Source organism: Onychostruthus taczanowskii, unplaced genomic scaffold (genome assembly GCF_017590055.1).
Source record: "Onychostruthus taczanowskii isolate IOZ18803 unplaced genomic scaffold, ASM1759005v1 scaffold11, whole genome shotgun sequence".
Lineage (NCBI taxonomy): Eukaryota > Metazoa > Chordata > Aves > Passeriformes > Passeridae > Onychostruthus > Onychostruthus taczanowskii.
Window position 1 is genome coordinate 12,677,707 of NW_024497629.1, and position 13,751 is coordinate 12,691,457.

General features: G+C 35.4%; 1 protein-coding gene across 6 annotated transcripts in view; it reads left to right on the forward strand.

Annotated features, from left to right (window-relative positions):
• PXDN (peroxidasin) overlaps positions 1–13,751 on the forward strand; it is a 158,555-nt gene that overhangs the window by 79,434 nt on the left and 65,370 nt on the right. For 4 of the 6 annotated variants that reach the window (XR_005953796.1, XR_005953798.1, XR_005953799.1 and 1 more), the window contains exons 21-23: positions 545–677; positions 1,557–1,670; positions 2,303–2,493. Coding sequence is in view for 1 of the 6 variants with exons in the window: in XM_041419859.1 (XP_041275793.1) it covers positions 545–677; positions 1,557–1,670; positions 2,303–2,425 (370 nt within the window). In the remaining 5 variants the exon portion in view is untranslated. Of the gene's footprint in view, positions 1–544; positions 678–1,556; positions 1,671–2,302; positions 5,683–6,270; positions 6,289–13,751 lie in introns of those variants that run through there. The other 2 variants (XR_005953801.1, XM_041419859.1) reach the window with 2 other exon arrangements.

Sequence of the window (13,751 nt, forward strand, 5' to 3'; positions counted from 1 at the left end):
TAGATTTTGTGTACTATAAGCAGTATTGATGTCAAATGCAAGTTAAAAATATGTTCGTACCTAGAAGTATTTCTCATTTATTTATGAAACCAACTTTCTCCTTTTTAAAGTCATATTTCTTAAAATACGTGTTTTGCTAACAAGCCTGTAGAGGAAGAACGTACGGTTCAGAATGTGAAATGTGAATTTCATATTGGAGGGAACACTTTTTAAGACTCTCACTTTAGCCTGCTTTCATATTGGAGGCTCAGGGTTGAATTTAAGGTGGTGCTGTATAGTGTCACTGGTGACAACTTTGTGTGTACCCCTGCATGAAATACATAATTTTTCTAAGTATAAGAAATTCCCTGTTGGTGGTGATATTGACAGTAATCTGACGCAGGAGTAACCTGTCCTGAGTCTGTCTTCAGCACCAGCTGTTGTGGTTCATATCCCTACATTTATTGGTTGCTCTTGTTTTACATTTTTGTTAAGTATCCTAAAATATATAGCCAAATAAAAATGATTTAGATAAATATCCTGACTTTGCATTTATTTGTTGCAGCTCTGTGAAACGGAACAAACATTTTCATAATGCAACATCCACATCTAATGAAAATAGAAGTGTGCCCGCAGTGAATGACTTCAAAGAATTTGTTTTGGAAATGCAAAAAACTATTTCAAGCCTCAGAAATCAGGTAAGATGCTATAATGAACTTATCATGTTATCATTAGTCTATCATGTCTGATTGTCGATTTAATTGATAATGTTTTCTTAACATCTGTCTTACGTTTTTTAATATTTACACATCCCCTGCAGACAACTCACCATATAGTATCTCAAACAAAAACCAATACAGAAGATAGTGTGTTATTCTTTATTTCTGTGTTCTTTTGAAATCATACTGAAATATTCTACAGCTGGACCCTCTTGACTTTTGAACCTGGAGCCTTGTGTAACCATTGTATACTAAACACAGAATTAATCTTCCTCTAAAAATTTGTTTATAGTGTTAATAAAATGGTTTTTACCATTTGAAATGTATACAATTTGTGTAAACCAATTATTAAAATGCAGACTTCATAAGAAGTAAGGTGCCAGACTACAGCTGTAAACAGAGTTAAGATCTAGATCACGTAGAGAAGACTTTACAATGTTTGCAGGTAAACTCTATTCAGCCATAATGGAATCTCGTTTTTAAAATGTACACCATACAGAAGTTAGTTAAAAATTCAAGTAAACATTTTTAATTAAGGTGTTTTTTAAAAAAATTTAAAATTCACTTCTTTTCCAAAACATTTTTGAGAGTTTAAATTTGTCTTTCTGTGTATGAAACATGAAGTTTTTTCCTCTTTGTATCCTCTAGCTGAATATTTCAATGCAGGAAAGATGTATATATATATATCTATTACCTGTTTCTAGTCTTTTAATATTATAAAAACTAAGCAGTGAGAGGAAAAGCCCAGGCAAGTAAAACAAGGATTATATAGCATGTATTACAAGAGAAGAACCAGAATACTTTACACAAATAAAAACCTTTTTTGATTTAGTTGCTAACTTTTTTTAATGTTTTCAGATAAAAAAACTTGAATCACGCCTCAGTAATTCTGATTGCACTGATGAAGAGGGCAAATCATATTCCAGCAATGAAACCTGGAAAAGGGACCCTTGTACTCTGTGTGAATGCAAAGTAAGTATGTGGAAATTAATTTTGTGATAGAAATGATAATTTTGCTTCTAAAACAGCAGTTCCAGTTTTGTGCCTGATAATTTCTGGGTAATACTTGCAAATTTTTTTTTTTATGGTTCTCAGGGTTTTTTTTGCAGAAAATTATATTATTCAGATATCTGTGCTCTGGACAGTATTTTTCAATCCAATCTATTATACTTCTGTTTTCATGGATGTAGAGTTATATGGATAAATTTAATTGCAAAGTGAGACAATTTTGAAAAAATCCAACCAAATGCATAAAAATCAATAAAAGCTCATCTGACTTATTGCTAGTTTGTGATTTTCTTCTATCAGAGAGAAATTTTTAAAAAGGTAGTAGAAAATTATGTTAGTGCTTGGTACCCCAGTCACACCTGAACATTGGACAAAAGCATATGTGCTGCTTTATCAAAAAATGTGGTAATCCAGAGAGTGCCTTAACCTTCTCAATGTGAGTTTATACTGAAACAGACTATGTGGAGTTACCATATTAATCAGGTTCTTACAGAGAATGGATGGCAATAGTTTCTGCAATGACATAAAAAATGTATTTCTTGTTTGGAACATGTAGCTAAGCATGTTTTTGTTCTGTCATTTTTCTCCTGGCACAGGGGGGTCAGATTACCTGTTTTGTAGAATCGTGCCCGCCCGCTGACTGCGAAGCACCTGTGAAGGGTAAAGGAGATTGCTGTCCAGTCTGCTTACCACAAAATACTAATAAAAAGAAGCCATAAGTCTGCTTTTTAAGAATTAGGACACATGCTCCTCAAATCATATCAGTGCCTGCTGATGGCAACAACAGGTAACTGCAGTTCTAACAACAGCAAGAAATCAAGATTTACAATATTCTAATGGTGCTGTAACAGTATAACATAATGTATCATTTTCTTTTCTGCCCATGAAGGTAAATCACAATGCAAAAATTAACAAAAGGGAAAATAGCAAACAGGTCAAAGTTAATTGTGTGTTATACTTCTCAGGTTAGACAAACTCAAACTGGTGCTACTTTAAAAGAACACTGTCGGGTAGTTTTAGGTACCCAAAATTACTGGGTTTAGGATTTACTCTAAAATGAACACTTTGTTTCCTATCTTTACTTAGCAGCATTAAAAGTTTACTGTCCCTTTGTAGTACCGGTCTGTCTTATGCTTAACTTTTTGCTGTTATTTAATAAAATGCCAGGAAAAGGAAAACATGAGTTTACTGTGCCTGAGCAATGCCATATCCAGGCCAGTTTCTGCAAACATCAATGCATGGAAATTCTGTTAAATTGCGTTATCACTGCTGGACCTGGGCCAGCAAGGAAATAAAGAAAGCTACTTGACAAGTTTCAACATCCTTTCCTTAATTTAAGGGGCAAAATTAACCACATTTTCAATGCAATAAAAGCTAGATTTAGTGAGGAAATATAAATAACTGTAATTGGAAGAAAGCAAAAGCAACTTAATGTGTATTATAGATGTAATAGACAGTGTTCCTCATTCTAGGGAAACATGCATGACAGAGTAGCATTTGGTCTTAAAAATTAGCAGAATCCTTTTTATCAAAACATTTATAATTGCTAGATGACATTTTTTGATTGTTTGTTTCATTTATTTTCAATTTTGTAACATAACCATCCAGGTCAGTTTGAAAGCATGCTTCTCTTTTTCTCAGGTCAGCTCATGTAGTTGTATGGCCCTGTTTTGAAAATGTGAAAAGATGTCACATGCCATTTGGTATACAAAGATTCCTACTGATTCATTGTGCATGTTGTCAATAGACATATGTTCCTGATTATATTGTGGCACTGTTGAAAACAGGAAAAATCAAAATCAAGCAACATGATTAATTGTGGATTGACTACTTTTTCTGACAAGGTGTTTGATTTTTTTGCCCAGTTTCATCTAATGAATATATATATTTACCTCAATATTTTTATCATTTGTGTTAAAAATGGTCAATCAGTGGACTTTGTCTCCCAATTAAATGTTTAACATTATAGAGTATATGTCTACACTAGCATTTCAAAGTTGTGTACTTTATAGGATGCAAACTGTGTTTTTGACCAGGAATTAGATTGAGTGAAGGACAACTATCATACCTCATTATACAGTTTTTATTCTGGTTATTCAGAATTTATTCTTTCCCCGAATACTTAATTTGTTAGATGTTATTCCCTGTCTTTTAGTCTTAAGCCAGGACTCTCTAGAACCAGAACTGGTTACATGGTTCACTGACTTCTGAGTTTAAGTGTTGAAATTCAAGGGACAGTGATTGGGGTATCAAAGAAATCTGCACAAAATTAAACCTTCATATGTTAAGCATTTCAGATTATGCAAACAGACTGAGTACTTAATTATTGCATGGTAGAACAAATACCTGCCTAATAACTAACTAGCACAGCAATATGAAATCCACTATCGTATTTTGGCACATAATTTCTCTGATTACTAACATTAATAATTTCTAATTTGATAAAATATTACCATGACACACATTCAAACTTTGGTGTAACTTTAAAGCTTACTACAGAAACTTTGTTTCATAATATGGTAGAAGCAATATGTACATGTGAATGCTGTGTTAAAGGTGTGTGGTACACATGGAATTGCAATTTATATTTTTAAGAATATTTTAATTGATTTTATATACAATGTTTTGATTTATGTAATATTATTTGTTAATGCTTCTAGAAGTTGTGTGGCGAGCATGTTTGAGTATCACATGGTTCCTAAAGATTGTCATTCCTGTGTTTCTTTGATACTCTCTGTTTTGTTGACTTTTCTTGAGAGTCCAAACCACATGTCTCGTCCTGTAATTCCAACTCAGATGGAGCTCCCATTGACCTATAGCAGAAATTCCTGAAAGAGGAAGGGTTGCAGAGCTAAACCAAATATAATTTAACTGTCCAAACAGTTAAATAAGGCAGTAATACACCCAGCTGGTTACTACTTGCATTCCTTCTTTTCAATTTTCTATTAAATAAACTTTCTCAAGATTTCTGCTTATAGGAGAAGAGAGTTTCCATTTTATACATTATAAAATAGTACCTTGTATCTGATTGTTCCTTTTCTCCAACCTCCAAAGTGGGAGGTTTTCTTCATTGATCACTGTTTATTCATACGGTATATAAAATGGGCTTAGGAGTCTGGATATGCTTAAACAAATGTAACAAGTTTAATATTGAGTTATTTTCCACCATCCATCTGTTTATAAACAAGAAAAACAGGTCTTTATCCACAGTGTAAAATGTAATCAGTCATGGATTGTACTAGTTCACTTTTATTGCAGTGTCTTTAGAATCAGCCTTGACTTTTAACATTTCTGAAACAGTGGCCAATGGCTAGCTGACCATTTGCTCAGTATCCACTGTGAGAATATTGCTGTAATATGATGCAAATTTTACATATTTATTTTCTTTTTTTAATGTTACCTAAAACAAAGTTGTTGTTGTTGTTATTTTAATCAGTAGTTTTACCAAAGAACTGTTTGCACTGTATAATGAATGCTTTACAGTTAAAATAAAATGGGCCACATTTCCAAGTAAATTTCAAGATTTCTTCTTGTACATGTATTCTTTAGAATATTTGCTGAAGTTCCCATGTGTAGGCTCTGATCGGATTCATATTACTTATCTTAAGCAGGATTGTCATGTTTCTGAGAAGTAAGCAGTGGGTTAATGAGTCATGTACATTCAGTAGTTTATGTAATATTACAACACATAGAATTAAAATGTCTCTTCACTGTTTGCTTCTAGATGATTGGAAAAAGCTACCACAGGCCTAGAAAGAATATTTAAAAATGCACTTATTTCTTAGCAAAATGCATTTTTTAGACCTTAGTGCTGAACTTTTTTTTTGTGGGAATGTCATAATAGTTAAATACATACAAATTTAAGCCTGTTCTTACAGTTCCTCATGTCTCCGAATAGATCCAGTCATGACTTGCCTTCCCAAGCACTTGATTCTACATTAATTCTTTTTTCACATCATTTCACCAGTGGATATTCAGGTTCATGCAATCTCTGCTCCAAATGAGTCTTCTGTGCAAGTGCTCTTCACCTCATTTGTTCTTTTTATCCTGATATGAATTACTGCTGGACACATGATGAGTTACTCTCATCCTTTGGTGAGGTGTTAGCATCTCCAGGATACTAGGTCAGTTCCTTCATCAGATGTACTTGAAATTCGTTAGAAGAATTTTGTGACACAATATCACTGAAATTAATGTAATTATAAGTTACCTGACGTTGATATGGGAGAAATTAAAGAAGGATTCAAAGAGACAAAGTTAAGAATTTTGTTCAGGTTGCAGTTAATTCCACTTCACAATAGTTTATATCGTTTATAATTTTTCATAAGGCAAATCTAGAAAAAGCGAAACTTCAATGGTTCATTTCTGTGTTTACCAGCAGGCTGCTGAAATATACTGCTGCTCACCCACACTCAGTATTAATTGGCTAGAAGTTTGCTAACAAACCACGAAGTGTAGACATTTAGAATAAAACCTTTGCACTGATACTGATATATTTTGAGGAAGGCTCGGTTGCATTTGAAATAAATCAAGTAATTTTTATTTACTATGTTTTTTCTTTTAGTTGATTGCAACTAAGAATCATTTGGCTGCAGTATGATTAAAGTTGTCTTTATAGGGAATGACCTCCCACAGTCATTAACTTTGTTTTGTAAAATAATATTTTGCTGCCATAGCCTATATCATTATATGGTCTAAAGTATTTCTCCTCATATTTTCTTTCAAATCCTCAACTAGCTTCATGCTTTTTTCCTCTAGTATGTACCAAATCAGTAGTCTTTGCAGAGATCATTAGACATGTTGGACTGTTCCATGGTTTTAGTTTGAAAACTAGATTAAGGTATCAAAAGCTGTTATATTTGACTAATTTTCTCAAAACATCTGCATTATTCTGTTGTTGTATTGTTAAAATAGTTTAAGTTATGCACACGCAGTGTAATTATATTATAAAATTACCATAGAAGAAAAGGCTGCGTAATGTCCTCTAATGGTCTCCCATCTACAGCATGGGGTTCAGTGAAATATATTTCAGAATTCACTAGACTAATTTTTGTTTTGTATAAGAAAAAATGTGATCCAATACATGATTAAACTGTGTCAACAAAAAATACTAATGTGAGCATATGCTGGAAGTTTCACTGGAAGCTGGAAGTTTCACTATTCACTGGAAGTTTCTCAGACTCCCAGCAGAATTGAGCATTATCCTTAAAACTAATGTGAACCAATAAATTGCTAAATGTTAGTAAATTGTTCAATACAGTCCTGACCAGCTTTAGATGATGATGTCAGGAGATTGTTCTGAGTCATGAAAAAGCAGCGTTGTCATTTAACAGCATATTTTAAAGCAGACATACTAAGAATGCCAGACTCTTGTTTTGCAATTGTTCTGGCTGCTTACTTCATAGAACCACAGAATCAGCTGAGGCACCCGCAAGGATCACTGAGTCCAGCTCCTGGCCCTTCATTTCTGAGATTCACACCATGTGCCCGAGAGCACTGTCCAAATGCTTCTTGAGCTCTGGTGCTGTGACCACTTCCCTGGGGAGCCTGTTCCAGCGCCCAACCACCCTCTGGCTGAAGAACCTTTTCCTGATACCCAACCTAAACCTTCCCTGAGAAAGCTTCAGGCCATTTACTCGAGTCCTGTCTTTCGTCACATATTTCCATTACTTTTCTTTGTTTCTCACTTAGCCTGCTATGACATGGCAAGGAAACCTCTGCACCTCCAGAATAACTTCTCCTTTTCTTTTGGGCCCAATGAATTTGCTGTCCAGCTGGCAGTGTTATGAATGGTCCTTTCACAGGGCTTAAGCATTACAGCCTGCTAACAGATGGAGCAGAGTACAGATCAGATATGTCTAAGTTACAAGAAGATCTGGCTAGCTGTGTTTGGCTGAAAAGCTATGAATTGAATATCTGTTTAGATTCAGAAATGGAACAAACAGAACAGCAATTCCTGCAATAAGGGAATAAACTTAATTGTTGCATTTGGTAAAGATGTTTGTGGTTCTTTGATGCCTCCCTCAGTGATACAACTTTACATTCCCACAAGTTGTGCTGTTGCTGAGTTGCCAAAACAAATCTCATTATTTGCTTACATCTTTATGAGATGCTCCAAGTGGTTAATCTCATGTGCAGCCATTCCAAGGACTGAAATGGCAAAGTGCTTCATATCTCTTTTTACAGAGATAAGCATGAAAAAGATGTCTGGGGGGGGTGGGGGGGTGGTGTGTGTGGGTGTGTGTGTGTAAAAGTAGTCAGGAATTGTCCACAGAAAAGGAAATAAGATACTTATTTTGTTTTAGCAGGGAGAAAAGAAAGAAAGATTTCATCAAGGCCTCTGAAACTTTTCAGTCAAATGCAAAAATTCATTAGGAATATAGTATAGGAGCAGCTTAATTTTACCAAAGCAACACGTATATTAGGCTTGATAGAGAGCCTGGAGACACTGAGAAGCAATTTCACCATTTATTGAACAAGCTACTAGTGGTAGTAAGGCAGGATTTTAGTCCCCTATCTCCATTCTGTGCATTGCCTCTCTTGCAGTGAAGTTTTATTTTTTTTCTGTCCTAGCTGCTTTCAGAGCTAGAGGACTTAAATGTGAACTCAGGACTAAAGGTCAAGGAGTTTGTTAGGGCAAATCATCAGCCTGACCCAGAGTGGCAGGTCCTGGCTGGTGAACAAGGACAAGAGAGGCCTGAATGAGACGCTTCAGAGAAAGTTTCAGAGTCATTCAGTTAAAAACATTTCCCTGAGGGACATACAGCAGTTCCTGTTCATTTCCTGTGCTTGGGTGACAGATTTGGCGCTGTTAGTTATGGATTTCAATAACACAGATTTCACACTTCCATGGAAGTCTGCTAGGAGACACCAAGCTGAGGGCTTGCGCTTTCCTAGGTCACTCTTTTTATAGAAAGCCATCTTTTTGCTACACCTGAGAGGTAAGTGTAACAACTTTCATATATAGAGAGCTATTCCAGTTGCTGAAGGAATACTCAAGCTGTTTTAACCAATGATTTTCTCTATCTCTGGGTAAAAATCAGTTATTTAGCAACCTACATTTTTATTTAAAAACTCAAATGCTGTCACAGAAAATGATTTTTTTTTAAATTAGGCTTTGTGGAAATAACTTTCTTGAATGGAGTGCAGCAGACTGGAGACATTGTGGAAGTGGAATAAATGTTCTCTTCCATCTGAAATACCTTGGCATGATTGCATGCAGCCTTGGAAGTTGCCGGGCTGTTCTCTTGTACTGAGAGTATTTAAATATTGCAGTGGGATTATTTGGGATTTCTTTTATATCAACAATCAATTCAGGCAATAACAAACAATAGGTGCCTTGCAGTCAGAAAAGGACAGCTTGTTTCTGCTACAGGCCAACATTAATGTAGATTTTAAAACCTTCATGCTATGATATTTTTTCTTTTTTTTTTTCTTTTTTTTTCTTTTTTTTTCTTTTTTTTTCTTTTTTTTTCTTTTTTTTTCTTTTTTTTTCTTTTTTTTTTTTTTTTTTTGTGAATGCTGTTGTTACCCCAAATCCTACTTCACAAGCAGCTAGTATTTTTCATTTGATCTGCAGATATATATCAGAAAACGTCATCTTACTTTTTTGAGTTCAAGGATTTTGCACACTGGGAGTGATAAAAAGGGGCATAGCTCCTATCTATTGCTTTAGATTAGATTAACAGACTTTTTAAAGCCCTCAGAAGTCACTGTAGCCTTCTCTAGTAAACTCAATCTGTCTAGAGTTTCTCTCGTTAAAACACTATCTTGTGTTTCAATAGTGTCTTTAAAAGGCTTCCAGTCTTTTAAAATTTTAAAATGTTACTTCCACATGACCATAATTTAAAGTGCAGTAGGGATTAGTCTCACAAAAAAATTCAGCCTGCAACAGTTTTGTATTTATTGCTGAACTGCTCATCCTAACCCACAGTTTCACTTTTAAATTAGACCAGCCCTTTTGTTTTAATTTCAAACCTACAAGGTTTAGATGGGTGCCATTTGCAGCGTAAGATGAGTCTTCTTCACTAAATGACACCAAGAATTAATGTTCAGCTAGATCATAGAGCTGTTTTTAGCTACTTTATAGGCCTGCATTTTTTTTAGAAGGAGTCAGATTCTTTATTCCCCCATGAATGTTTTTGCATGTAACTATGTTACTCTAATCAGATAAACAGTCTAGAAAGTAAGCCAGATTTATCAGTAATTGTTTTAATTTTCTTTATAGAAAGTTATTTACTTAAGGTTTCAAGTTATGTAACCTGGTATAGATGTTCTGATTCTTGTAGATTCTTTGTAGCAATAATTAGCCAAGTATGACTGACCACACTTGAGAGAATAAGAAAGCAAAGGAAAAACAAAGGCTGAGCTGCTGCTTGCCTTCTGTGGTGAGAAGATGTTCACAAATGAAAAAAAGCTGGTGATGGTCTCTGGCTTTTTTCCCTCCATATCTGCTGCTGTTTGCTTCATTCTTGATGCAGTATTTAAAGGTACAAGAGCTTAGAGGGAGGCTTTGATAGAAAGTCAGGATTTACACTGTGTACTAACACACAGTGTAGGTTGTGTTTTCCTAGTGATAATCTTGTCTCTCGCTTTCAGCTTTCCTGTATTGTAGCCCTTAGTTCTTTCTCTAATTTGAAGTGGATTAAAACAAGAATAGCCCACACTTATGAAAGAGCAGAAAAATATGGCTGGGGAAACTGTTTATATTAGAAGTTTAAAGAGTTTGGGCTACATGAAGCTATAGCTGTGGTCAGGAATTTTGCATATTTTAGTGCTGGATTTGCACCACTGGAAAATAAAATGCCTTAGCTTGGCAGATGTGAGAACTTCCTAGCACCTCTGAACACCACCACAGCTCTGGAAAATTACTCAGACACAGATGAAGACCTGATTAATTCAAGCCTCAGTGTCTCTGTTGAGACTAACACTGCAAGTACCAGCTTAGTGGGCTTTGTGGCATCACTCGCTCACAGGTGGTTAAAAAGGAGAAGTATGTTCTGTTCTGCACTGAACTATTGGTTATGATTTTGCTTCTCCACTAGAAACTCTGCAAACCATCTTGCCTGTCTTGTAGAAGCATTTGCATTAGCAATATTTAACTATGGCCACCTTAAAATCCATAATATTATTTGGACTATTAGAATATTTATGCATAGAAAAGTTATTTACATGGTATTTTTAAAAATTAATTACTACTTTAAATTGTAAATATAAAAGGGATAGAATAGAAGAAAATGGAAATGCCACAACAATTACATCTTTATTTTGTAAACCAAATCTTGAGTAGTTGACTGCTGTTTCTAAGTATGAACTAGAATGTTAATCCCAGACTTTCACAGAAAATGTTACAGCTTTACTTTCACAGGTTCTTGCAAAGCAACCAAGATACTAGTACTAAGTTTGGTCTGAAGAAAGCTGATGGCAGTGACTGTTTAGCTCATTTCAGCTGTTTTAAAATCATAATAATTTTCCTATGGGATTATAGAAAATTTAAGTACTTGCAATTTAAGCTCTTAGTAATCTTGGAAAAGTGTTGTAGAAACTGCTTCCCTAAGTGGACCATTATTTTTCTGTTTTGTCTTTCTATCTTCAACCAAACAGATGTCCTTTTTTCATTCTGAAAGCCCATAAAAATCTTTAAATTAACATTAAAATCTCATAAAAATTAGCAAGAGATAAGACAGGGTTGGAATCTTCTCTCTGCTAAGTCAATGTGTTGATGTCATTGACACTTCTTGGTCAGTCCTGAGAAAGACTCTTGTTGGGCCAGGATTTCCACCCAGATTATCACATAATATTCCTGTAGTTTTGGATTCTGTGCGTTAAGGAGAAGGAATTTGGTGTCTAAGATACAAGATCAGGAGATCAGTTTCAGTAATGTCATCTTGCTACTGTTCAGTATGACAGCACTGAACAGTATATTTTCATTAGGAAGAAATCCTACTCTCTGTCATGTCCCAGGCCTCTGTCCTAATTTTTGTTTTCTTGCACAAGTGCCCAGTGCAAGAAAACTGAATAAACAGAGAAGTTAGTTGCAGCTTCTGAAAACAGAAGTATCCTGAGGAACACTCATGACCAATTTACTTAGAAATCTTCCCTAATAAGATCGCCAGGGTAATATGTGACTACAGTTTAAAGACAGGATTTCAGTAATGCATTCCTTTTACAGGACACCAATAAAAACCATGGTGATGTTATCCTAGAATAGATTTAATTTTTTTTTTCTAGGTAGATTTTATTATGCAAGCTCCATCCTTGTGGGTGCTAGGTACAAATGAAATTGGAATCCATGTAAAAACTAGCTCTTGTGGTTTGGACAAGATATCAGGAAATCCTTCACTCTTTAGAGAATATCTTTGACTCTTCCAGCAGATGCAGAGAATTCTTCTACGCAGCTTGCCAAACTGACAAGGATGATGGCTGCTATCTCAGATCTCAGTTAGCACATTTGGGTCTTCAGTGAAGATTCCCAAAGCTTGTTACATCAGTCTTGGCACGGCACACTAAGGAAGCATGCAGAGGATCATGACTTACATGAACACATTTCTCTCTTGGGCCCTGAATAAAACCTCTGGCAATCAGGCAGAAAATCCATACTTCCCTTTTGTCTTGTAAACTTTAAAGCCAATTAGTTAAATATCTCTATAGAGTACATGAATTTCCAGCTGGAGGCAGGAAGGAAAACTCCACTGAAAATGGTATTCCTTTATTACATGTATTTTCTTTTAATTATGAAATGTTTGATATTTATATGAGTTAAAGTCTTTGTTGCTATAGTGATTACATATATTTATTTCTAAGATGCATATATTTCTTATGCCCTCTATAGTCTACATGACTCTCTATTGCATGACACTGGTGATCCTGTACCTAAACGAGTGATCCAAAGTTCTCACCAAAGTGTTTTCTCAAAGGGAATAGATGTAAGAGAAAACCAGTATTTATGGTCCCATAGGGACTGGTTTCCTAAGGGAGTTAACAGACTTTTTGCCAAGCAACCATCATGAAGTGTCTGAATATGGAAACAATTCACAATTATTTTGAAGGAAATATTTGGAAAAATGAAAGGAAGGGTTTTTTTGAGGTGGTTTAAATAGAATGCAATTTTGGGAGAAGAAAAAATGGTCATTGAGGATTGATCTACCCTATTCAATTCCTCAAAGTGTGGAATAATCCCTGAAGTAAACTGAGGGAATTAATTTGTTCAGTCCATGGTGAAATTTGCACAAAAGTGAGTGTAGGATGTACAAAAATAAATATATATTAAATTGTTAATTTCCAGATTTGTAGCATATCTAAATACATCATACCTGCTTTTACTTATATGCTGATTTATTGATCATAATCTAGAAAGTTCTATTCCTTGTGAAAGGAATACTGCCATGTAGGAACTGTCTGCAGTATTTAAAATGTGTTTTTTTAAGTGGTAAGTTGCAATTACTGTGTTAATAGATTGTATACTCCTTTGATAATTATTTTAACATGACAGGATGTCATGGTTTCACCCCATCCAGCAAACAAGCCCCATGCAGCCTCTTATCCCCCCATGAATGGGTTTGTGGAGAGGGTCAGAAGAGTAAAAGCTAGGGAAAAAAAGCTAGAAAACTAACAGGTTGAGATAAAAACAGTTTAACAGGGAAAGGAAAGCAAAACAAGAAACTAATTCAGTGCTTCCCAAGTTCAGCCATCTCCAGGAGACCAAGGCCCCATCACACACAATGGGGTGTGTGTGGGAAAACTAACATTCCCTCTTCTTCCTTCCTCCCCCCTCTTCATAGACTAACCACAACGCTGTATGCTCTGGAATATCCCTCTGGTCAATCTGGGTCACCTCTCCTGGCTGTGTCTGCTCCCAGGCTCCCATGCACCCCCAGCCTCCTCACCAGCATGGCAGCATGGAAAGCAGAGAAGGTCTTGGCTCTGTGCAAGTCCTGCTCAGCAATAACAAAAATATCTCTGTATTATCAACCCTGTGTTCAGCACAAATTCAAAACACAGCCCCATACCAGCCACTGGGAAGAAAATTAATTCTACTCCAGCCAA